Here is a 26,613-nt window from a genome sequence, read left to right on the forward strand (position 1 = left end):
CCGCGTGCAGGCAGGTCACGTGCAGGAGGAGAAACTAAGATGGCGGTCGTTTGGTATTAACATTCAGGCAGCTACAGTCTTCTAATAACTGCGGTGCGACTGTATAAGAAACCAAAACAAAACTACAGCAAAGCTGAAAGCACTTCTTTACACGATAAACAATGAGTGAAATGTACATTAATATTAAACCGTTATCCTGTTTCCATGCAGAGATTCTACTTACCATGGATACGTTATTATTTAAAACTAATAATAATAATAATAATAACAACTATATATATATATATATATATATATATATATATATATATATATATATATATATATATATATATATAGCAAATAATAAAAAAAAAACCTTATAAACCTTATAATCAGTATATTCACCGTGCATGTGACTGATTACACCGAGCTGGGGCGCGTGCTGTTGTTGTCTCGTGGTGCTCGTGGCGATGACGTCACGGCGGGCCGGTTTCTTCAAGCGTTTCAGCTCAATAACAAACAAACGGGAGGCGACGTGTTCACTTTCCTGCAGCTTTCTGCCTCTCTCTCTCTCTCTCTCACACACACACACACACACACACACACATTTCCTGAACGGCGTGTTGTTTCTGCAGGCTGATGAAAAGGGGATTTTATTCTAAAACAGCGCATTTCATTTGACTGGTGCGGGTAAGTGCATATATAGATATATTTGCTTTTGTTTGTTTTGTTTTGTTTTGTTTTTGTTTGTTAGTTTTGTGTGTTTAGTTTATAGTTCACTTCAATATATTCAATCATCTTCAACTTTCACTAGGCAACAATTTTTTTTGTTGTTGTTATTGTTTTTGTTTTTGTTTTTTTGGCTGAGCTTCCAGTAACAATATATTATTATTATTATTATTATTATTATTATTATTATTATAAAGTACTTTTTTATTAAAGGCATTATGAATGATTAGGTGCAGTACAGTGTGATCCTACCTTCATTATACCGATGCATTTATTATTATTATTATTATTATTATTATTATTATTATTATTATTATTATTATTATTATAGTTTTTATTAAAGATTAATTATGAATGATTAGGTGCAGTACAGTGTTTGTTTGGATCAGTCTGGTGCTGAGATTTTCTAGGATCAGACTGTGATCCTACTTTCGTTATACTGGTGCATTTATTATTATTATTATTATTATTATTATTATTATTATTGTGGTGTTGTTGTTAAGCCCATATGTTCAGTGTTTATGAGGGAATCCTGTAGTAAGCACATCACGCCCATTTTCGCAGAAATACACACCCCACCTGCTTCCTCACTGTAAGCTGCTGTGTAGAAGCCACGCCCATTTCTTCGTAGTAATTTAGTATGCATACTTTACCCACTTTTCCTCGAAGTCAATAACTAGGCCACGCCCACTTGACCCTGCACAAACATCCTTTTACTCCAGCACTTTTTTTTCCCCCCTCCTCCAGTTGCGTGGCTTGGAAACACACACACACACACACACTCAGCAACACACACTCTTAAGAGTATTTCCACAAGTTCCTGAACAATAGATATCAATTTTTGCCAATGGAGTTTGTTGATTATGCAAATGAGGTGTTATCTTATGAAATACCTATAAATCTGCACATTTAATTTATCCAAAAATCTAGTCTTTGGATGATGTTAGAATCAAAATGTTCATTTTACTCAGTGAACACACTCTTCAGAGAAAGACTTTTACAGAACATTGTGATGGAATTTCATTTATTTATCATTTAATCGAAAAAAAAAAACATGCACGTGATGATAATTTTTTAATGACATGTTTATGCAAATGTTATAAAAAATGTTTATAAGGATGAACGTGTAAAATTACAAAAACAAAAAACAAACAAAAAAATTTTTTGAGAAAAATTTGTTTAAAAATAAGAGTTTCTATATTTCCACATTAGGAATAGAAAGTAAATGGAATTGACATATGGTATAATGACATATAAATTGACATGCACAATATAATGACACTCATAACACAGTGATTGCGAGTGGACAAAAAGAGTGAAATAAACATATTACTGCTGAGTTTTGACATATTATCACTTTAAGAGTAGATATGTTATACATGCAATTTATGGAAAAATCTGAAAAATGACTGATGTGACCAAACTCGTAATTTCTACCTTCTTGCTTAAATTTAATTTTGATAGGTATATAGGTAGACTAGGCAAGTATCTGCTCCCAAAATAATTCTAATGCCTATAGATTTAATTTGCTGAATTAAATTAACATTTCTGTTGAGTTTTGTACTCGGTCTATAATAACATCACATGCTCCAAGCAACAGCTGCAAACTGATCTTTATCATCGTCCCTTTAACTCCGCTTTTAACATTGTACAAGCTTTTTTTTTTTTTTTAAGAGCTTACCAAGCCTTTACTGATAAGGTGTAAACGGTTGCACTGGCGGGCAAAAGCGCACCTCAAGGAGGCAAATCAGAATCCATCTAAAGTATTCCAGCTTAGATAAGAAGCCTACAAAAGCAGATGAGCTTTTTTACACAGTGACTGGACAGCAGATTGAGGACGGGTTGCTGCTAGAGGACTGCTGTTGGGTGGCTGAATTTTAGAAGCAGTTTTAGGTATTGTTTTCTAATTCATGTTGATCATTTAGAATATAAAACTTAGTGCCACAATATTCTTCTGCTGGTTTAGGTTAGTCTGTATATCATATTATGCATTCATTATATGTAGAATAACAGTATGCATCCAAATAGGTGACAGTATCAGGAAACGCTGGCTTTAGTGTTACAAAAGTCCGTAACTAAGAAATAAGGTGGAATTTTTTAAAGGAAGATCATGACAACTCTCAATCTTCAAGAGAGTCTTTTTAGATGAAATGTGTCTTCTTTTTCGCACTCTCTTTAATTAATGGCAGATTATGCTGAAATGTTGAGTTCAAGTGAGATATTTGTCACCCTTGTGCATCTTCTGGTTTACATTATGTCTTCCTCAGATGGACACACACTGTGGTTCAAATCCCATTGCATTACAGTGTCTTGTTTTATATTTAGATTCTTAATACCAAGATCTCACACTGCAGTAAAATCCATGAAAGTGAAATCCTCAAACTAATTTGTGTGTATTGTATTTCCTCTGTTCACAGCAAAATGGCTACAACTTCATCTCAGTATGACCACGTGGAGCTTGAAGGAGTGGAGGAGGGCGTTAAGCCGCGGGGCACGGCCGTCCGGCGGAACCTCTTCGGCCCGGTCGACCACCAGCAGCTTCAGCAGGACTTCCACAGGCTCTTGTGCATGAGTGTGGAGGTAGCCAAGCAGCGCTGGAACTTTGACTTCCAGAGCGAGCGTCCTACCCCTGGCTCAGTGGAGTGGGAGGAGATGCGTTGCCAGGACGTGCCAGCTTTCTACCGCAGCTGCGTGGTGAGGATGGGTAAGCGCAGACTGGAGGTTCCCATCAGCGCCGGTGGAACTTTGGCATACAGAGGAGCCGAGCTGGAAAAGAGAGCAGTCAAATACAGACAGGCTGCCATCACAGGTGAGACCAGAGACAAAATCTTCTAAATGTGTGTATAGTTCTAACACACGTCTTTAATCCTGCGCTAGGCTTGAATAACACTTGCCATACTGCATAGGTTCTCATTCCAGCCCTCAGGGTCACCAAGCTAGTCCACTTAATCTTTTCTATTTACCCTCCAAACACACCTGTACCAGGAAGTCAGGAGCTGCAGAATGCTGTATACCCAGGTTAGATGAGTCAGGACAAAAAAATTACGAAAACAGAAAAATGTGGTCTAGCCAGGAGTCCTTGAGGGTTTTATAGAAAACCTCCGTCCTAACACATATTCTGTCCTCTAGACTTCTTTACCGTGAAGAAGAGGAGGTTTCTTCATTACAAAGTCTCATCAAGGCGGTAAGAAGAGAGCAGACACTTACGCAGCTGAAGATCCTCTCAACTCCTCACTGTGTATGTAAATGTACATACAATATTTAATAGGCTGAAAGTATACTGTGAAGGTACAGAAGTGCACTCCAAAAAGGACACTTTCATTAATAACTTGACAACAGTCAAGTTGCAACAGTTATATTGCTTCCCCGTGTACTAAATGCCAAGATGTTTTGGGTCTTGACTAGTTTTGTGCACAAAGCTTAACGTCTCAGCTGAGTATTGACCTCCAGACTTTAAACGGTTAGTCTTGCTGTTTTGATAATTGTTGATTTATGCATCTTGTACATATGTTTTAAAAAAAAACATTGAGAGCCTTACTGTGTATATTCTATAAATGAATAATATTACTTAATGCTACTTACTACTTATTTATTCTTTTCCATGTAAGAAAACATATCACTTAGAACATAAAAGTGAACCAGAGTTAGACTGGTACATCTGAGCCATGGCCTTATTGTGTTTGTGTTATAGAGAATCGTTCACAGAAGAAAAAATTTCGTTAATGAATTAATCTCTCTTACGTCAACACGCTCACTGAGCTAGAGCCTAGAGCTCAGAAAGCATGTGACCTCTGACCTCTGGTGCGTACCTGAATTCCACTTTGTAAATATTTCATTACTTCACCATTCAGTGCAAAATTTGTTTAAGCAACTCAAACAGACTATATATAACTACCCGAGTTAGAAGTTACCTTGCTGATAACATAAAAAAAAAAAAAAATTCTGCTTACATGGGATGGGTTGCCTTGAATTATTCATTATACCAGTTCTCCTAAACTACATTGGTTTAAAATGTTCAGACACTTTATAGTGTTCATAGGGTGTAAAATGGTAAGACTTTTTTTTTTTTTTTTTAACTTCCTTTGTTGTAAATTTTATCAGTATGGCCTTCTTTTATTAACAATGTACACAAACATTAGTCGTGCTTTTTAGCCACTGGTGTTTAGACTTTAAGACTTTCTTTATTTCAGTGTATATCTCACTAAGATCTAAATGTAAAGTTGTATAGACAAAGAGAATAATATCTGTTGTATTAACAACAATAACGCACAACACAAAATATTTGGACTGTATAAGCTTCTTATTGAGTTTTAATCATGTAGCATTTTAGCTCACTTTTTACTTCTGTTATGTTAACCATTTCGGTTCTGAATACTATATCAAGAAAATGTAGCATTTGCATTCCAGTGGATTGAATTGTGTCATAGGATAGAGAACTGTTTATAACTGTTCATAAGAGACTTATAAAGCCATACTCAGAATGTAAATAGCAGGGAACTATCTTCACTTGTTTGTTCGCCGAGTGTTTGCTGTGAGTTTGTATGTAATTGTGTTTCATTTCTACACGTTGTCATTATGTTTGATTTTGAAAAGGCAGCTTAAGAAACTAGCCAAAGATTTGCTCCACACAGTGTCAAAAGTAAGCAACTACCAACTGCTGTCAGAGAAAAGGGACAAAGCCACTAGTCTTAACCAGCTGCAAAAGCTCACAAAACACACTTTTGGCCTCATGGCAGTGGTGCAGTTTTTTTTTTAAATAAAACACTCCTGGGTGTTACTAATATATTTGGTGACAGTCACCATGTCCTACAGCAGCTCAGCTATTTTTGTATTTGTACATCTTTTTGAAGAAGAGGGATCATCTACCTCACAGAAACAATGAAGTGTTCATTTTCATATCAGAAACCCTCCTGATCCAATCACCTCACAGACATGGAGTTTGTAGATAAAACAGGTGATTCACTTGAGACTCTTTTGAGCCTTATGCTAATCCTAAATCGTGTTTGAATTGGGTCTGGTTTTCTCTGCTTTCCCAGAAATAATCAGAAAAATGTCCATCCATAATGAATTAATGTACATTCATTTAAACTGGCCAAACAAAGGTCAAAGCCTAAATCCACCACACACACAACATCTGAGGCTACACACCACCATGTCCAGGTGTTTAAAGGCATCATTGTCTTCCGTATACACATTTTTTTAAAGACTGTGTAAATGTCTGTTAGTTCACTGCAGATTTATACACATCACCTCAGTCTGAAATGGTTTGATCATTTTTTTCCCAATAATTTTTACATTCGAGTGTGTGGGTTTTACCATGATTTTGTTTTCATTGTACCTGTCATTTTTGTTTCAGATCAACCTTAAATATGTTTAACTTATTGGAAGATAATTCTGTTTAAGGATTACTAACAGATTTTTGTATTAGCTTTGCACTATTAAATATTATTGTCGCAGTGTATTGTAATTTTTAATTGTGTTAAGAGCTGCATTAATAGGAATTAACATGGGTGAGGTCTGAGTGTGCAGTGCGAACCTTTACTCTTTTAATTACAGACAGTCATTTGATTTATTTATTTTGGCTATGACTAACAGCCTGCCAAAAAAAACCAAAATCTGGCTTCCAAATTTCTGTATGCAGTATTTGATATAATGATAAAAGTATTTCAATACCCTATATACATACGGGAAAGGCAGCCATGAATACCTTTTATACCTAAAATCCTATAGGTAATTTAATTGTTTTATTATTATTATTATTATTATAATATGGGAACAGAGTGATATTGTTTGATATTGAATACAGTTGTGTTTTCTTTAATCAAAAATCTTGAAATTTTGTTAAATTCTCAGTTCCACCAAATGTTTCTCCTTTTCTTGCATAGTGTATCTCACATTGTGAGTATGTTGCCATGTTTAAATCACAAATTATAATAAAAGATATTCATGTTTATGTAAATTGTAAGTTGTTTTGGTGACTTCTTTGGAAATGTGAAATTTCAGTTTAGTCCCCGCTGACATGCATAAAAAAGAAAAATCCTCTAGCAGAACTCTCACAAATCTTTAAAGTCAGTCAAAAATGTCAAAATGTCTGTGCTGTTTTATATTTGCAAATAAGCTAAAGTCTATAGCTTTATATAATAATATAACAGCATTATTTATCATGTTTTTGATGATTAAAACACACACACACACTACGGAGCCCATAAGGAGACACGGTGACAGAAAAAATATGAAATGGGAGGAAAATTTATATTCAATGCTTTTGCCTTCCCCTGAGAAACTTTGCATTCTCTCGCGAACACAAATATCTTTGTGAGAAAACACCAAGTTTCTCAGGGGAACACAAAAGCAACAGCATTGAAATATAAATTTTCCTCCCATTTCATCTTTTTTTTTCCCTATCACCACATCCCCTTAAGGGCCCCCCGTACACACACAGACACATATACAGATCAGCCATAACATTAAAACCATTGACATGTGAAGTGAATAATATTGATTATCTCATTACAATGGGACCTGTCAAGGGGTGGGATATATTAGGCAGCAAGTGACCAGTCAGTTCTCGAAGTTGATGTGTTGGAAGCAGGAAAAATGAGCAAGCATAAAGATCTGAGCGACTTCAACAAGGGCCAACTGTGATGACTAGATGACTGGGTCAGAACATCTCCAAAACAGCAGGTCTTGTGGGGTGTTCCAGGTATGGAGTGGTTAGCACCTACCAAAAATGGTCCAAGGAAGGACAACCGGTGAACTAGCGACAGGGTCATGGGCGCCCAAGGCTCACTGATGCGCTTGGGAAGTGAAGGCTAGCCTGTCTCATCTGATCCCTACTAAGAGCTACTGTAGCACAAATTGCTGAAAAAGTTAATGCTGGCTCTGATAGAAAAGTGTCAGAACACACAGTGCATCGCAGCTCGCTGTGTATGGGGCTGCGTATGGAGCCGTAGACCAGTCAGAGTGGCCATGCTGACTCCTGTCCACCGCTGAATGTGCCTACAATGGGCATGTAATTGGAAGAAGGTGGACTTGTCTGATGAATCACGTTTTCTATTACATCATGTGGACAGCTGGGTGCACGCGTGTCCCTTACCTGGGGAAGAGATGGCACTGGGATGCACTATGGGAAGAAGGCAAACAAGCAGAGGCAGTGTGACGCTCTGGGCAATGTTCTGCTGAGAAACCTTGGGTCCTGGGATCCATGTGGATGTTACTTTGACACTACCTAAACACTGCTGCAGACCAAGTACACTCCTTCATGGCAAAGGTGTTCCCTAATGGCAGTGGCCTCTTTCAGCAGGATAATGCTCCCTGCCACACTGCAAAAAATTTGTTCAGGAATGGTTTGAGGAACATGACAAAGAGTTCAAGGTGTTGACTTGGCCTCCAAATTCCACAGATCTCAATCAGATCGAGCAACTGTGGCTTGTGCTGGAGAAACAAGTCCGATCCATGGAAGCCCCACCTTACAACCTACAGGACTTAAAGGATCTACTGCTGATGTCTTGGTGCCAGATACACAGCACACCTTCAGAGGTCTTGTGGAGTCCATGCCTCAACGGTCAGAGCTGTTTTGGTGACACAAAGGGGAACTACACAATATTAAGCAGGTGGTTTTAATGTTAAGGCTGATTGGTGTAAATGATATTTTTATTGTGGACATTTTTATTGAAGGAGCATTGCAAGTAAAGGAAATTCTGTAATTCTACTCTGAGACTTTTCCGACTTTGGTCAAAAGATCACTCATTTGGACTACAATCTCAGTAACATAATTATTTTAATATAATGTAAACAATGACATTGACATTTATAGTGAAATGAAAAGTTTGTATCTGGACATGATACATTTATCCGCAAGTGTTTATATACAAGTGTTTGCATGTGTTTAAAAGCATTCTTTATCTAAAACAGGATAGGCATTCATTATAAAGAAAAAAAAAAGAAAGAAAAGAAAAAAGAACATGTAAACATTTGGCAAATAAAACAGAAATATTTAGGCATTTCTTTCTGAAGTGCAAATGTGAAACATTCATATAAAATAAAATTTTTCATATTTAAAAAAAAAGGAAGAAAAGAAAAGATTGAATTGCTATTATGTTAAAACTGCAGCTCTGCTCCTTTATCACAACATAAACATATCCATAATAAACCTGAGCTTGATTTCAACAGTATAAGCATGACACCATGCTGAGTTTCCATTAGATCTACGAAATCACAACTGCATGTGTGTGTGATCTGTGTGTGATAGTGTTTCCATTTTTGTTTCATTAAATCTGAGGGCATGCACTAGAAAAATAATAAAAATGAAATGTGCAGTAAACTAACTATTTATAGCAGTTTCCAAAATCTGAAAGATTTGTTTAAATGCCAGTTACCGCATTTTGTGTGCATCATCATCCTGCATTTAACAGTTCAAGTTGTTCACACAAACAAGGAAGCAAATATAAAAGTCTGAATATTTTGGTCATAGGATTGCAGACAGAATATCACACCACATATACGTTAGAGTTAGCCTAAACACAGATATGTGAAATTTGATTAAAATTTTAAACCTTAAAAATCACTGTGCACAACATACAGCATGTAACATACATAATTATTCTAAATACTTGCTTCACAGTTGGAAAAATTCACTCAGTCGCCAGTTTATCAGGTAAACCAACCATACAGGTGCATTTTGTGAGTGACTGGAGCTCATCTCTCAGCCCCTCTACCCCATCCATTAATGGAAAGAAACCAGCACGGGACTAGCACTGATATAATTTGGATGGTGGATCATTCTGAGTATCTGGTGGAGTGGAGTGTACCAGGTGGAGTTTTTAAACACCTCGCTGCTGCGTTCGGCCAAACAAAAATACCCATGTCAGTGTCACTGTTGTGCTGAGAATGTTGCACCACCCAAATAATATCTGAGGTCCTGTGGAGGTCTCTTTCCACTGGGGGATGACAAAATGTCACGTGCTGTAGTGACATATTGGCTACAGTCAGTATTTGTACACATTCAAAGTGACTTATAGAGCAGGTTTATGTGATAAAATGGCCATTTAGTGTAGATACAAGGTAGGTCATCTTATAAACTGGCAACTGAATGTAACCCTCTAGGTGATTTATGAAGCAGACATACGAGTGGTCGAAACCTTAACATAAACCTACACAGTACATCTTTAACACTAACTGCTTTTCTTTGAAAAGAAAAAAAAAACAACTGAATGAAATCCCTTTTGGAACGGTGTCACGGGTATCACAAATTCCAAGAACAAAAAAAATTGAAAAAATATTCAAAAGGCAATGCTATTAAAATGTGGAATGATTGACAGTAATTTAGCCACCTCACACAGAGCACATCTATGGCATGCCCTGCCCCTATAGCAGCCAATAAAATCTCAGTTCATTTTAAAAAGAAAAAAAAAAGATGATTCATAAATATTATGTTTCAAAAGCAAAGCACAGTTCAACATTACAAAAAAAAAAATCATTCTTCGTACCCATTAATCTCACTTTATATTGATTGAAAAAATATTGCATAAGCTAAATAAATGTCTACATAGGCCAAGTCCTTTGTAATTTTAAAGAAATAATCTCTAACGCCAAAAAGCTGAAATTTTTCCAAGATCAAAATACAGGCTGAAATAAAGGCACTTTAAACATATGTTCTAAAGGTCTGTATTTGTTGTATTGTATTTGTATTTACGTCGGTCCAATTTGATACCTGACCCTCATGTTAGAAAAGCACACACGATCCCTGGCTTTGACAACCGCAAACTGCTCTGGTGTTAAAATGTTAGTGCTAGAGCCAGGGCTCAGAAATGGAATTTAAAAAATAATTAGGTTTGTGTCATTCTGTTCTCAAGCAGTTATGGGTGATTACATTTTTGGTAGTGTTTTTTTTCCCTAGCTAAATAGCGTTCATTTTCATTCCTCGAACTGGTTTGGAGCCCTGGCTAGAACCCATGGGATGAAAGAACAGACACACATAGTGATAACTCATTATAGCTGGATTTATACAGTCTAATTTAGTGTTCCTCACTGTGAGGCTCATGTGCCACTAGCAGCCTCTGGATGGCCAAACATTTTATCAGATAGAATTATTGTTTAATAACTTCAGTTAACTTAAAAGACAGATAATGATCATATTACTTGTGCACTCAGTTCTGCAGTCTGACATGCACCGATCTACATTTGGTCTACATTAAGCATGTTTTTTTAAAATTTATTATTATTATTATTATTATTTTACTAAAAATCAGACAATAATAAATGTTCAAGTCTATTGTCAACAGATCAGTTATGATGATTGTCCAGATGATATTTCACCATTGCCAGTTGCTGTCATTGGCATTATATTAATATTAATGCCAATGACACTGATGGAATCTAGCACTAATAATTTAAAACAAGATAATTATTGTAAATAAAAAGCAGCTTTAAAAACAAATAAGAAGAAAGTCGTAAAATGAGTGTCTTAGCTGACATACTCTCCACCTTCTCCATATTAACTCCGGCAAGATGAGAGGTTATAAACAGAGATGCGTTCTCACAGCTGGTGTGTCCTTGCTTGACTGTCTCTGCACATGGAGCGGATCTCTTTAACAATAAGAGGTATGATGAATACGATGCTGAGTCCCGTCTATGGAGAAGAACCACAACCAAGACATCAGACAAGCAGCTCCAAAAATGACAGGAGTGAAGTTTAGCAGGTAGATGATCAGAGCATTAACCTTTAAGAGAAAGCTTACCATGAGTATGAAGAAGTAGAAGACCCACATCCATCCTAATTTGCTCTCGATGAGTGATACCAGGTACTAAAAGAGATATAAGGATTATGATAATCTTATAATCTCAGACTGGGTGTCATATAAAAACTGTTTGTTCTCCTAGATGCTTGGGATAAAGATTTTGAAGAGAACGATTATTTTACACATTACATTATACATTAAAGTACCACCGTGTCTACTTTAGCCACAAAAGTAAGTTTGATTGACCGAGATTTGATATATACAGTACTGTGCAAAAGTCTTAGGCACCCTATTTTTTTTTTTAGTACAAACTTTGTTATAGATTTTTATTTTATGACTTCGACATTACTGATTGTAGAAAGCAGCAGATTACATAAGAGACACTTTTCAGATAAAAACATAATGAAGGCTGCTGGGTTTAGCTGCAAAAATAAGAGGCGAGTGTGACAAAGTCTCCAGAAGAACTGTGGCTGCTTCTGCAAGATGCTCAGTAACACTTACAGCTCATTTCCTTATAAAACTGCACAAATTGTACCTGAGACTACTATTTTTTTTTAAATTGAAGGATCGTCACACAAATATTGACTTTGTTTCATTTATTACTGTTTACTGCTCTTTATAGTATTTTTTTGAATGTAGAAACATTTAATGTCATTATTTTTGAAGGCAACTTTGCTCTACAGCATTTCTTTGCATGTGCCTAAGACTTTTGCACAATACTGTATGTTTGACACGAGACATATTTATTTGATTTATATCTGATTTATATCTGCTTTTAGCAATAAGAGTTAGTTAGAAGGTTGCACTAGGTAAAATGTCTATATTGTTCTTAATCTTGCTGAGACAATCCACTAAAATGGTCTAGGTTGAGAAATAAGCAGTTTAGTTTCAAGTCCCACCTGCCCTCCAGCAGCCCCGATGCTACCAGTTCCATCCACTATGCCTGTGACAGTGGCCAGAGCCTCCTGACTCCCCTGCAGAGCTTCCTGCCGACCCAGGTCTGCTGAGATTGCTGAGCTTATCATGTTAGACGGTCCACCAATGAGGAAACCTGAAGAGAAGAAACATCATTCTTTACTCAACAGGGAATAGGTATGGTTAAAAAATATTCTCCCAGATATTCTGCCCCTCACTTGGGTTTATAATTTAATTATTAACTTTAGCATGAATATAATGAGCACAGTATTGGTCACAAATTGTGTCTTTTTGTGGCATGAAGCATATGTCTATATGTGTGGTGGTCTGGGTAAACCCTTCACACAGTCACAATCTGACATTTTCTACTATATATAGTTCTATATACATAGTTTGCTGAACTGTGTTTCTCTTTTTCATGTGCCTGCAACACCTGCACACTTGCACTTTCATACAGTTCTCTAATGAGCTAGTGGCAGCAGCGCAATAAAAAAAATCATGCAGAAACAGGTCAAGAGCTTCAGTTAATGTTGCACAAAACATCGAACCTTGAGGTGGATGAGCTACAGCAGCAAAAGACCACATCAGGTTCCAGTCCAGTCAGCCAAGAACAAGAATCCGAGGTTATCATGGGCGCAGACTCATCAAAACTGGACAGCTGTAGATTAGAAAAAAAAATCACCTAGTCTTTTTCCAGTCTTCAACTGTCTAGTTTCAGTGAGTCTGTACCCATGATAGCCTCAGATTCTTGTCCTTGGCTGACAGAAGTGGGACCCAGTGTGGTCTTCTGCTGTTGTAGCTCATCCGTCTCAATGTTTGATGTGTTGTGCATTCTGAGATGCTTTTCTGCTCACCACGGTTGTAAAGATTGCTTATTTGAGTTACCATAGACTTCCTGTCAGCTCAAACCTGTCTGGTCATTCTCCTCTGATCTCTCTCATCAACAAGATGTTTCAGCCTGCAGATCCACTGCTCACAGGATGTTTTTTGTTTTTTTGCACCATGCTGTGTAAACTCTAGAGACTGTTGTGTGTGAAAATCCCAGAAGATCAACAGTTTCCGAAATACTCAAACCAGCCCATCTGGCACCAACAACCATGCCACGATCAAAGTCACACAGATCAGACTTTTTCTTCATTCTGATGTTTGATGTGAACATTAACTGAAGCTCTGGACCTGTATCTGCATGATTTTACGCATTGTGCTGTGGCGCATGATTGAATGATTGGAAAACTGTACAAATGAGCAGATGTACAGTTGTTCCTTTAAAAGTGGACAGTGAGTGCATTTTACTATATATAAAGTTTACAGTGGAAAATGAGTCAGTACTTTGATTATCAGTATCATCCACATCAGTCTCTGTCTCATCACCTGAGGAAAAAAGTCACTCATGGCATTTAAACACATGCCTCATCGTCATCGCTTCACATTGGTGGGGAAATAATCACTGATTAATTCAGTCAGTTCTGTTTGCCAAATTTCTTCTTATTTATTTTTTAAGTCATTTAAACATTTTTAGTACTTTGTCCATTGTCATCTGTACAAAGTGTATAAGCACTCTTCATCACTGTGATATTAATACAAAGGACATTTTGATAATCGGTATCTGATCACAAACTGAACAGATTAGACTAATATCCATTTCACTACAGCATGTAACTGATCAAACTGTGACAAAAGCAAACAGGGCAAGCAGATTTAGACATCTTTAGGCAGACTGACTGCATTTATTCAACTTCTAGCGTGCTGAGGTAAGAATGTGATGGATTTATTGAGGATTATACATATCTCTCACCTGTAGTTGCTAAGAGAACTCCATTCACAATCTGGTCATTTGGAGAGTCTAAATAAGAAAACAAATTAAGTGAGGAATATGTTTACAGCAGTCAAGGAATATATAGATTTTTTTAAAAAAACCTTTATATGTGTGTATTCTGCAGTCTAGACTCACGGCTATATCCCACTAGAGCTCCCATAGCTAGCAGCAAACTAATGCACAGCACAGGAGCTCTTTTCCCCAGGAAGTCAGAGATCAGACCCTGTACTGTTCCTCCTGAGACAGAGAAAGAGCAAAAATATACTGCATTTTTAAGATCATAAAGGACACAGAAGTTGAATACAATGAAAATCTTAATAAGAATAATAATTTATAATAATAATTATTATACAATAAATATAAAAATAAATAATAATTCTCAAAGATGTAGTGTGCCCACTTAAAATAATTAATAAAAAGGGCACTTTTTTCCATGCTGAATTTTTTTATACTATTATTACTTCTTTCCTTATACCATTCGAGATCTGATATATAAATTATATTGTGCAAATACATTTAAAAAGTAATGTAATGCTCATAAAGTTATGTATAATTAACATTCTGCTTTGTACTTAACATTACCCCTGAACTTCACCTGGCAGGGCATTTCAGCTTAGAGGGGTACTCCTGTGTTTTTCAACCTACTTTTTAATCTAAATATCTACCTCATCTATGTTGAAAAATTTCAACATATTTCCCTGATCTGAGAAAAGAATAAAAAACCTGCTTATCTGAAACTCACTTATCTCAGTCAATAAACACGCATGCAAAAATATATATATTTTTGTGAAATGCTTTCATAAATTCTTTAGTCAGGCATTTGTAAATGTTTAAATCTGAATAATCTGTCCTTTAAAGGATGGGATTACTTTCACAGAGAGAAGAATTTGTGATTGTGTGATACCAGCATAGTCACGTGGAACTGATCACCACAAAACCTTAAGAAAAGTGTTAAGTAGCCAATATTACTTGTTACTGCATTGATCCAGTGTTTGAAACATATAAAGATTTGGTATTACATTATTTCATGGGTATTCCCTCCTAAAGCCTTTATTGCTATGGATAAGTGTTTTAAATTGGTGTTTTATAGATGTCACTGTCGTTAAACCGGTATTGACAGTTCAACTGCCCTTACACATCCACTATAAGTGAGTAATAAAGTGAAGAGGTTTTCTATTCTTTTCTCAGTACAGGGAAATTTAATGTCAGAATTATCGTCTGTGGTACGCAGTCCTATGCAACAGATTCAGTGGATAGAATAATCCTTTCAAAGCGTATCCACACTGCCACTCACCGATGATCCCCCCTACGTCATACCACACAGACAGCCGGTCTGCTTCTGCCTCCTTCCAGCTAAAGTTGTTGCTCAGATAAAATGGCAGCCAAAAGAAGAAGGAGTAGTTCACCAGTTTCAGGCAAGCGTAGGCAAGAGAGTACTGCACAGTACAGAGAGAAGAATAATCACAACTGACTTCAACACAGGCAGAAGCACAGTTATTGACTAAACACTCAGCAAAAGTCAATACTGTCCTTCAGAAAGTTTCAGTTCAATTCTTCAATTCTTCAGTTTAGATTTACTCTCCTAAAACTGTATTCTGTAATGATTTATATGGCTTCCTTTTGAGGCTTCCTCTACAAGTTTCTTCCTCATTTCATCTCAGGGAGTTTTTCTTTGCCACTGTAGCCTCTGGCTTGCTCATTAGGGATCTAAATCTAAATCTAAATCCAGATTTCTGTAAAGCTGCTTGTGACAATGTCTATTGTTAAAAGCTCTATACAAATACATATTAACTGACCTGAAACATATTCAAATCACTAGTCAATTAGATGTAAAATCTTCATTTAAAACAATGTAAATGTGCATCCTGTAGCTGCAGAGCAAAGCGTGTATGCAGCAGTGATACTCATTACACCAACATGAGTAATCAAAACACATCCATATGCTGTTTGTTCACCTTTTTATATGATGACACAATCAAAGGTTGAGGAGTTACCAGAAAAGATAAAAACAAAGCATGCTGTTGTTCCTCTTCTCCAGAATAGCCATGTAACAGACAACTGAGCAACCTTTATTGAACCATCATATCAATAAAAGTTTATGTGTTAAGAAGAATAGCTGCAAATGAAAGCTCATTCATGATAACAAACAAAATTAAGAATTTGACCCACAGGTAAGACTCCTGGTAGACAGAAGGCCTGGAAGAAGCCAATGGCTTTGGTTTGGGGCTCAGGCTCATCATCCTGCCTTTGTATGGAGTAGTATCCTCCATCACACACCACTTCATCCTCATCCTCCTCATTGTCACTCATGAGTGGCCGATGACTGTCCGTGTCTCTCTCCACTGTTGTTAGACCTGTTACAGGGCCTTCGCACAGACCTGAGAGAAAAAAGATATCACACACAAGCACTTGAAAAACACAGTACTTACAGTATAGCACACACTCCGCTAGAGAAAAGGGCCAAGTCTCACTCATATATAGTAATTAATAAAAGCATTTATACCTTTTAAAACTCAGAGGCACAATGTCAGAGAAACTGTGAGACTTAAAAGTATGAAATCAATAGTTTCGCTTGGAAATAAAATGTACAATTCTTCCCTTACCCCAAATGTGTTTCATCATCCAACAGCATGTTTAATGTCTAAAATTTGATTCTTTAGTTTGCAGTTATGTAACCAACAAGTATGGGAAACATATAGGGTTATAATTGTGCAAACTGCACCCCTAAATAATTAAAAACTGCTTTTTTGTCTCGGCTGATCGACTACATTTGAGATAAGGTTAAATCAGTGCAGAAGTAATTCTTGACTGAACTATCGCTTTAAGGTATTAATCTCCATGTCTCTTTAAATTATTCGAATCATTTTTTTTTTTTAAAAATCAGAAACTGAAAACAAATACTTTTTCCCCCCACATTTTGAGCCAATAATTTTTTTAATCAATCTAAAGATTTAGATGCAGACTAAGCTAAAATTGTACTGGAAGTTGGTTTCCCTTCACTTTGGTCAAATCTAATATTTCCTAATTCAACAAATGAATTATAGGAATATTGGTAAAGGTTTCCTGTACTCGATAGCAGAAATAAAAGCTAGCATCCAATTAGAAACAGGAAAGGTCTTAAGTGGTGATGTATTCTTTACAAACCTCAAACAATTGCAAACTAAACATTTTAATAGGCAATGAGCAAATAGCAGTATAATGAAACATAGTTTAATTCTTATAAATGTTGTACAGGACTTCTCATAGGTATGTGTACAGGATTTCTTAAAGGTATGCGGACAGAAAGTGGAAAAAGACGCAGCCCCTTTCTGAAACTCACCCACTTCCTTTGGGGAGGTGAGCAGACCGAAAAACACGACTACTCCACCTGCAAACTGCACCACTGATGTCACCAGGAAAGCGTACTGAGAACAAACACACACATTTTTATCTTTCTGTTTCACAAGTAATTTCCTGCAACAACTGTAGTCTAGTAGCTAAAGTAACAGTCCTCATTCTGGAGGGTATGACTTACATACAGTTGAGGTCAAAAGTTTACATCCCCCTTTTAGAATCTGCTAAATGTTCATTATTTTTACCAACATAAGAGGGATCATACAAAATGTATGTTATTGTTTATTTAGTGCTGACCTGAATAAGGTATTTCACATAAAAGATGTTTACATATAGTCCACAAGAGAAAATAATAGCTGAATTTATAAAAATGACCCCGTTCAAAAGTTTACATCCCCTTGATTCTTAATACTGTGCTGTTACCTGAATGATCCACAGCTGTGGTTTTTTGTTTACTGATAGTTGTTCAAGAGTCCCTTGTTTGTCTTGAACAGTTAAACTGCCTGCTGTTCTTCAGAAAAATCCTTCAGGTCCCAGAAGGAAAAAACATGCATTAAGAGTGAGGGGGTGAAAACTTTTTGAATTTGAAGATCAGGGTAAATTTAACTTATTTTGTCTTCTGGGAAACATGTAACTATCTTCTGTAGCCTCTGAAGGGCAGTACTAAATGAAAAAATACGATATTTAGGCAAAATAAGAAAAATGTACACATCTCCATTCTGTTCAAAAGTTTTCACCCCCCAGCTCTTAATGCATGTTTTTTCCTTCTGGAGCATCAGCGAGCGTTTGAACCTTCTGTAATAGTTGCATACGAGTCCCTCAGTTGTCCTCAGTGTGAAAAGATGCATCTCAAAATCATACAGTCATTGTTGGAAAGGGTTCAAATACACAAAAAATGCTGGAAAACCAAAGAATTTGTGGGACCTGAAGGATTTTTCTGAAGAACAGCAGGCAGTTTAACTGTTCAGGACAAACAAGGGACTCTTGAACAACTATCAGTAAACAAAAAAACACAGCTGTGGATCATTCAGGTAACAACACAGTATTAAGAATCAAGGGGATGTAAACTTTTGAACGGGGTCATTTTTATAAATTCAGCTATTATTTTCTCTTGTGGACTATATGTAAACATCTTTTATGTGAAATACCTTATTCAGGTCAGCACTAAATAAACAATAACATGCATTTTGTATGATCCCTCTTATTTTGGTAAAATAATGAACATTTTGCAGATTCTGAAAGGGGGATGTAAACTTTTGACCTCAACTGTATACACTCACCAGCCACTTTAATTAGAACACCTATACCCCTGTTCACTCACGCAGTTATCCAATCAGACAATCATGTGGCATCAGTGCAATGAATAAAATCATGCAGAAACTTGACAGCTAAAGACAAAACATTTCCTGGTCTTTTTCCAATCTTCAGCTGTCCAGTTTCAGTGAGCCAGTGCCCACCACTGTAGCCTCAGATTCCTGTTCTTGGCTGACAGGAGTGGTCTTCTGCCTTCCTGTCAATGTGAACCAGTCTGACTATCATCATTAACAAGGCTTTTCCACTTGCAGAGCTCCCACTCACTGGATGTTTTTTTGTTCTTTGAACCATTCTGTGTAAAATCTAGAGACTGTTGGGTGAGAAATTTCCCCCAATTTTTCCCCATTCTGATGTTTGATGTGAACATAAACTGAAGCTCTTGGCCTGTATGTGCATGATTCATAATTGTCTGATTGGATAATTGCATGAATGCGCAGGTGTACAGGCCTACCTAAAGTGGATGGTGTATACATATATTGTATATATAAGGACACAGAAGACAGAGAATGATGAATGTGCCAAAGTTCACTAACCTCATAGCCATACTTCAGAACACTGGAGGCCAGGAACGCTCCTAGAATATTCCCCACTGATGCACACGCACTCCACAAGCCGAACACAAAGCCTCGGCTAACAGACAGCCACACACACACACACACACACACACACACACAAAGGCAAACGTTAGACACTAAAATGAAAGATCCATCAGATTTATCTAAGTAAGATACTTCAATGAAATTCAGTACAATATAAGCAAAATTGTGTTGCTATGAATAAGTTATATTTTAAACGTGTTATTCTTTTTATCACTAACAATTACAAGGACGCAGGACAGATCGTCTTTATTTTGAGCGTCTCTAGAAGCAAAGTTATTGCCCAAGGTCAGGGAACAGAGAGAGAATGTTATTAAAGGAAAACTCATGATCAGAATCCAGACAGACAAGGCAAGGCCAGGCCAGGCACTCTGAAGTTACCGCTATCACCAGCAACAACAAAAAGCATGTTGTAAAGCATGCTGTGGTAAACTAATTATTTCTCAAAGTTGTTAACACATGCCGAGAATTAAGGGCTGTTCTCACCAAATACAATTTCTTTTCAATTCATTCAATTCATTTTTTTTTAAATAAATATGTGTATTTTTTGGAATATCTGTACATTGAAACAGACAGTGCTATACTGCAATAATCTGTCAAGTTACAGTATCTTGCATAAGTATTCAATCCCCCTTTTCAATTTCAGAGTGTATCACTATAAAATCTGGAAAAGTTCAAGGGGGTTGAATACTGTATGTCTTGTCTTTATAGACAATTATGGATACATTTCACAGTTTATGTGAAGTCATGTGATCAGCACAGTATCTGAAAAGTTGTGTCAAATTTTTGTGTAAGAAAACTTTTGTCAGACGAATGGTTTTATGGTAACACCTAGAGGAAACTGTGTGTCAGGGATTTTTTTTTTTTTTTTTAAAGCTCAGCACTCACTGATTTAATGGGAAATCACATGGTATTGTAATTTGTTGTTTGCTATTTCTTGTTTTCCACTCTGTGCCAACATTTGTGTTTTTTGATGGCAGTAAAGCAATCAGGCTTTGATATAAAGGGCTGTAATGTGAAAAACTGCACATATTGTATATTTTACACTTTTTTGTGATGTTCAGTCACACCACATTCAGTATAAATAGTCCTTTAGTCTGCAGAACAATAAGTGTTGCAGAGGTCATGAACAAGGGACTTTAACATATATTAATAAAGAATGTTACAGTATAATTTTAAATGATATATTAATTGAATGTTTTGTTATCACAAGTAAAAATTGTGATTTCCGAGGGTTAACTGTAACTTTAAAGCTTGTCCTTTTGCCTAGAACCTGACATGTTTATGTAAACTCTCTATATAAAGTAGCAATAAAGAAAAAACGTTCCACTGACACACACCCAGATTTGCCAAACCAGTTGCCCATGACGGCCACCACACAGGGCCATACTGCAGACTGCAACAGGCCGTTTAGCACCCACAGACAGCAGTAGAAATACACGTTATAAAAATGCAGCCATTCTGTCAGAGTGCCAAAAACAAACTCCTGTAGAGAGAAAAAAAACACACACACAGAGCGTGAGACAGAGACAGAGAGAGAGAGAGAGAGACAAACAGAGATCCATATCTGTATTTTATAATCTTTTATAAACTTTTATAATCTTTCATTTCATTAACCTTGGACTTCATAATGGTTTTCTATTAATAATTTACAAGAACACATTATCGTACCACCACAGCTGAGCCACACAGCCCAAAAGACAGAACGTAACGAAGGTCCAGACGGTCACCTACGATGCCACTAATATACAAACCCTGTAAGAGGAAAGTGACACAACATGAATTTTTAGAACCAAACACTTTTAGCATCTATATACATTTTTAAATTGCACAACAACAATGCCTAGATTAACAGCATGATTAAAGTGAATTTGTGAACCGGCACTGAATTAGTACTGAACCAGCATGTTTCGGTATCTGTTACGTTAGTGTGTTGCTGTGTATGAGTGTGTGTCCATTCATTACAGAAATTCATGCAATGCAACAACTGGGGCATAATTTGTGTTTGTTTATGACTGTTAGAGAGCATGAAGAGTGCTGGCTGAGAACTCCACAACAGAACACACTACACTGGTGCCATTATTGTGCTGGCTGGAAAGTTGTATCCAAGCAGCAGTAAGTGAGGGATTTATATCTATAATAACTACTCTGCTAAAATATGTATCATACATAGAGCTCCAAAATAGTACTGAATATTGTATTTTTGTACTCGTTCAAATCATTATTATTCATTCAATTTAAGAACAAAATATGTTTAATGCAAATGATCAACATAATTAACGGACCTTTCTTTTACACTGTATATTATAAGCCTACGTACAGTCAGAGGTACAAATCTCTGTCACAATAAATGAATCATGAAGGTTTATTTATACCACAGCACAGCTGAATTGTGAACTCTGATTGGTCAAAAGACGCTGATTACAGCAGCTTTGATAGGTTTAATATTAATAAACTTGTACTGATACATTTCTATAGTAACAACATGAATGCTCCATAGAAACAAATTAAAAAAGCATGTGTAATTGTTCACATGGTGAAGTTTTTTGTAAAGAGATGTTCATTTAGCATTTTTTTTAGAAGGAGACACCAGTGTGAGTGCTTTGCAGCAGTCAGAGGTAAAGCTGTAACTAAGTCTACTGACACAGGAAAGGCTTCAGGATGGAGAGCTTCGTGAGAAGCCGCATTTTTTTGTCTTCAAGAGAACTAAAAAGGAGAAGCTGGTGCCCGAACAACTGTTTATAGCTGTTTATAACTGTTCATAACAAACTTACTAACATTCCACAACATTAAATGTAACTATAAATCAATAAAACGTATAAAGTATCATTCTTTAATAAATTGTTATCAAATTGCTTTTCTACAAAAGGAATAAAACACTTAAGACTTGCTGTTATTGGAAACCCATCGACCTCATCACTGATTATTTTCCAATAACAGCACACTTTGTCATGTTTAATTCCTTACTGACTTGAGGGAGCAAAATGCTATTAACTGTGCAGCCCTATCCTGCACTTTCTTTGGAACTGTTTTTGTACACTTTATGTAAAAAAATCAAAGCTTTCAATGACCTTGTGAGTTTAAAGACAACATTTAAACCCAACGTCCACCAAATTCACTCATTCAGTGTCACTCACCACGGCATAAGAGAAGAGAAATATGGTGTCCAAGGCACCCAGAAACAGCGTGGCCTCCCCAGCATCTGCAAACAGCCGATTCTCTTCCCACGTCTGTTGGCATTCACAGAAGACCAGGGCACAAAAAAAACAAAAAAAACAACACCGCATCACACAATTTACTTTGACTGTGTGTAACTGCTGCATGTCCTGTATATTTACAGCATATACTTGTGAACTGCATGTCAAGGCCACAATTATCAACCCTTTTGATTCTGCTCTGTTGTTACTGCATTCACTCAGTTTTCACAGTGGCTTAAAAAAAAAGAAAAAAGAAAAAAAAAAAGAAGAATTCTCCCATGTTTCTGCCAGTTTTGTAATGTTTTTGGTTTGTTGTTCCAGCCTGCTGCATGAAACTAGCCAGCTAACTGTGGTTCAACGAAATTAAAGGACACTAACTTGTTTTATATTTATTATCTCTTTCTTGTGAAGGTTGTTTTATTTATTGCCTAGACATATCCACAAGTCAACAAGGTCAACAACAAGGTCGATTAAGGCACCATGAGGCTGACTGAAGTTTTTTCACAGCTGTGCTAAAATAAAATTTATTAGTGTTTTCTGATTTCATGAACTAGAATTCAGGAATCAGTGTCTGTAAAACTCCTAATTTTCTGTATGTGCTTGTATATAATTTTTCTTTATATGTGAAAGCCTTGTCAGATTTCTTATATTGCCGAAATTGATGTTAGCACATTCTATATATTTATATTTGTATGTTATATTCTCTAAAATGTGTTCAAGAGGGTTTGGTCATAGTTCTTTAATAGCCACATGCTGAGATATAAAGCCACAGTGTGTGTGCCTACCTCTCCAGGGGAAAAAGCAGGAGCGCTGCCATTCTGCACTGAAGGGGTCCACTGTGCAGAGATGCTCACTTTCACATTGCTGAAAGTCTTACGTGAGGCGTGGAGCAACACATAGCTGTGTGAGAGAGGTTCCATGAGTTTACATAACAGAAATTCTGTTTGAACAAATTCAGCATGTTAATCACACTAACATATTGACATAACATCAGAAGACTCATGTATGGACAGAAGCCAGTACCTGGAAACACGCTGAGTTTACCCTGTGACACTCTGACAACATTCGAGCCGTGTAATTTAAAACATGAAAGTCAACAAAAAAAGAAGAGCAGAAATGTCTGGACTTTTTTACATGACTCAGAAATGAAGAAGCTGATGTTTATTCATACTGAGGAAAATTGTGTAAATTTGACTTTTCGCTGAACTTTCCTTTTAAAAACAGAAAGCAAAACATTCTGTACACTTTAGCTTCAAATCAAAAAAGAAAAAAAAACCTCATACTACCAAAATACAAACTGGATCAAACCTGAAGTTACGTCTAGTTTTGCACTAAAGTTTAACATGCATTTAAAACCAGTTACTTCTTGCTTTTCAATCATACGTCTTTCCAGCTTCTGGTCCGTGTTTGGACAGGTATTTTTATTAACTTATTCATTAAAGTTTAAATATGTGATACAGTATTAATACATTCCTGAATGGTGATTTGGTTTTATGAAAAATTTCAAGATCCAGTGTACTTTGAATGTTCAACTTACTTAGAAGTTTTTGCGACAACTATCTAGTACTAGTTTTACCCAAAGATGTTATCGAGCTGCATGATTGAGTAACAAAGCAATGGAGAGCATTCAGCCTACCTAAAAAAGGTGAGGAGGAAGGTGACCAGGTGATGGTGGGTGTAGCGTGAGAGGAAGGTGCAGCAGGGAAGCATCACTGCTGGATGTAGAGGAGGAAAAGGAGGAGCAAGAGGGAAAGGACGTGTTCAGTAGAGGGAGGGAGCACAGCTCGCTCTGGATCTCCAGCAATGGATCATCTGGAGCTACAGACACACAGCATTCATAATACAGGTCTCATCTTTACTGGTCAAACCACAGGAGCTCTGAAACAGTGTGTGCATGTATGTGTTTTTACACACATGTCAGCCTTAACATTAAAACCACCTGCCTAATATTGTGTAGGTCCCCCTTGTGTCACCAAAACAGCTCTGACCGTTGAGGCATGGACTCCACAAGACCTCTGAAGGTGTGCTGTGGTATCTGCCATCAAGACATCAGCAGCAGATCCTTTAAATCCTGTAGGTTGTGAGGTGGGGCCTCCATGGATCGGACTTGTTTGTCCAGCACATCCCACAGATGCTCGATCAGATTGAGATCTGGGGAATTTGGAGGCCAAGTCAACACCTTGAACTCTTTGTCATGTTCCTCAAACCATTCCTGAACAATTTTTACAGTGTGGCAGGGCGCATTATCCTGCTGAAAGAGACCACTGCCATTAGGGAACACCTTTGCCATGAAGGGGTGTACTTGGTCTGCAACAATGTTTAGGTAAGTGTCAAAGTAACATCCACAAGAATGCCAGAACCCAAAGTTTCCCAGCAGAACATTGCCCAGAGCATCACACTGCCTCAGCTGGCTTGCCTTCTTCCCATAGTGCATCCTGGTGCCATCTCTTCCCCAGGTAAGGGACACGCGTGCACCCAGCTGTCCACAAGATGTAATAGAAAACGTGATTCATCAGACAAGTCCACCTTCTTCCAATTACATGCCCATTGTAGGCACATTCAGCGGTGGACAGGAGTCAGCATGGCCACTCTGACTGGTCTACTGCTCCATACGCAGCCCCATATGTAGCGAGCTGCAATGCACTGTGTGTTCTGACACTTTTCTATCAGAGCCAGCATTAACTTTTTCAGCTATTTGTGCTACAGTAGCTCTTCTGTGGGATCAGATGAGACGGGCCTTCACTCCCCATGCGCATCAGTGAGCCTTGGGCGCCCATGACCCTGTCACTAGTTCACCGGTTGTCCTTCCTTGGACCACCTTTAGTAGGTACTAACCTCTGCATACAGGGAACACCCCACAAGACCTGCTGTTTTGGAGATGCTCTGACCCAGTCATCTAGTCATCACAATTTGGCCCTTGTTAAAGTCGCTCAGATCCTTACACTTGCTCATTTTTCCTGCTTCCAACACATCAACTTCGAGAACTGACTGTTCACTTGCTGCCTAATATATCTCACCCCTTGACAGGTCCCATTGTAACAAGATAATCAATATTATTCACTTCACATGTCAATGGTTTTAATGTTATGGCTGTTATATATATAAACACACACACACACTCTTAGAGAGCCGTTAGGTTAGACGTTAGACAGCAATTCTTGTGTGAAACAGCAAAAGTTTGTTTGTTTTCTGCACTGCCGAGTAGTTTGAGGCACTTTTTGAGACGCGCTATTATTACTATTATTAATAACCTAAAATAATTTTATTTAAAAAAGTACTATTTAACTAGATAGCTATCTAGCTAAAAAGGCGATATCGCCCCCCCACCCGTATTCCAATAACTCCCGCCTCCTTCATTACGATTGGCTATCCGTTAATACTCACTCACGTGTGTTGCCTATTAGCCAATCGTAACTAAGATGCATGGACACTCCCAGCCAATCATAGCGCAGGAGGCGGGATTTATAGGAATACGTCTGCTTACCAACAAGCCGACTGAAAGGGCAATTAGCATAGCTCGGCTAGCGGATGTAGCTTCCTACTCTGCTAGTCATATGATTTATAAAGTGCTGTCTAATTCGTCTATCTTTCTGCTCGGTCTGTCCTCACAGGACGACCATGCCCTCATTACCCACGCCCTGTTTAATGAGTAAATAACACACAGGGATATAAACGCGCAGTTACCTGTATTTCTCTGTGCGATGTTGTTCGTCCCAGCTGTTGAGCAACGAAAGCTGCCCGGAAGTGACGTCACTAGTCAACAGACGCCGCTCTTTTGACCCCCATGCTAATACATACTGATGTGTTTACACAGTAAACATATGTATTTATTTTTCTATTCATCTGTGACAATATTTTGTTGATAGACAAACCACTTAAAATATGAATCATGGGAAAACAAACACATCCTCATTTTTAACCATTACTTATCTACATTGTTTACTTTATAACTGTTTATAACAGTATATACAGTCAGGTCCATAAGTATTTGG

At 37.2% G+C, this 26,613-nt stretch overlaps 2 protein-coding genes across 3 annotated transcripts; one reads left to right on the plus strand and one right to left on the minus strand.

The window, feature by feature from the left end:
• Positions 1–409: 409 nt before the first annotated feature.
• On the plus strand, positions 410–6,670 carry cdkn1d (cyclin-dependent kinase inhibitor 1D). 2 transcript variants are annotated; one of them, XM_053241909.1, is made up of 4 exons: positions 410–672; positions 2,386–2,604; positions 3,129–3,520; positions 3,841–6,670. In XM_053241909.1, exons 3-4 carry the CDS (start codon positions 3,133–3,135, stop codon positions 3,897–3,899), a joined length of 447 nt encoding a protein of 148 aa, XP_053097884.1. In that variant the 5' UTR covers positions 410–672; positions 2,386–2,604; positions 3,129–3,132; the 3' UTR covers positions 3,900–6,670. The 2 variants fall into 2 exon arrangements, with proteins under 2 accessions (XP_053097884.1, XP_026779599.3); XM_026923798.3 differs by lacking the exon at positions 2,386–2,604 and having other exon boundaries at positions 417–672.
• A 1,804-nt stretch (positions 6,671–8,474) lies between these two features.
• Positions 8,475–26,375, minus strand: slc37a3 (solute carrier family 37 member 3). The gene is made up of 15 exons (XM_026923395.3): positions 26,306–26,375; positions 24,258–24,439; positions 23,407–23,521; positions 22,562–22,654; positions 21,096–21,179; positions 20,765–20,910; positions 19,362–19,458; positions 17,501–17,585; positions 16,351–16,559; positions 15,476–15,617; positions 14,317–14,418; positions 14,161–14,208; positions 12,350–12,501; positions 11,451–11,516; positions 8,475–11,341 (listed from the first exon to the last, which is right to left on the minus strand). The coding sequence occupies exons 2-15, from the start codon at positions 24,329–24,331 to the stop codon at positions 11,249–11,251; spliced, it is 1,506 nt and encodes a 501-aa protein (XP_026779196.1). The 5' UTR covers positions 24,332–24,439; positions 26,306–26,375; the 3' UTR covers positions 8,475–11,248.
• Between the last annotated feature and the right edge of the window lie 238 nt (positions 26,376–26,613).

The sequence above is a fragment of the Pangasianodon hypophthalmus genome, chromosome 18 (assembly GCF_027358585.1).
Source record: "Pangasianodon hypophthalmus isolate fPanHyp1 chromosome 18, fPanHyp1.pri, whole genome shotgun sequence".
Taxonomy (NCBI): Eukaryota; Metazoa; Chordata; class Actinopteri; order Siluriformes; family Pangasiidae; genus Pangasianodon; species Pangasianodon hypophthalmus.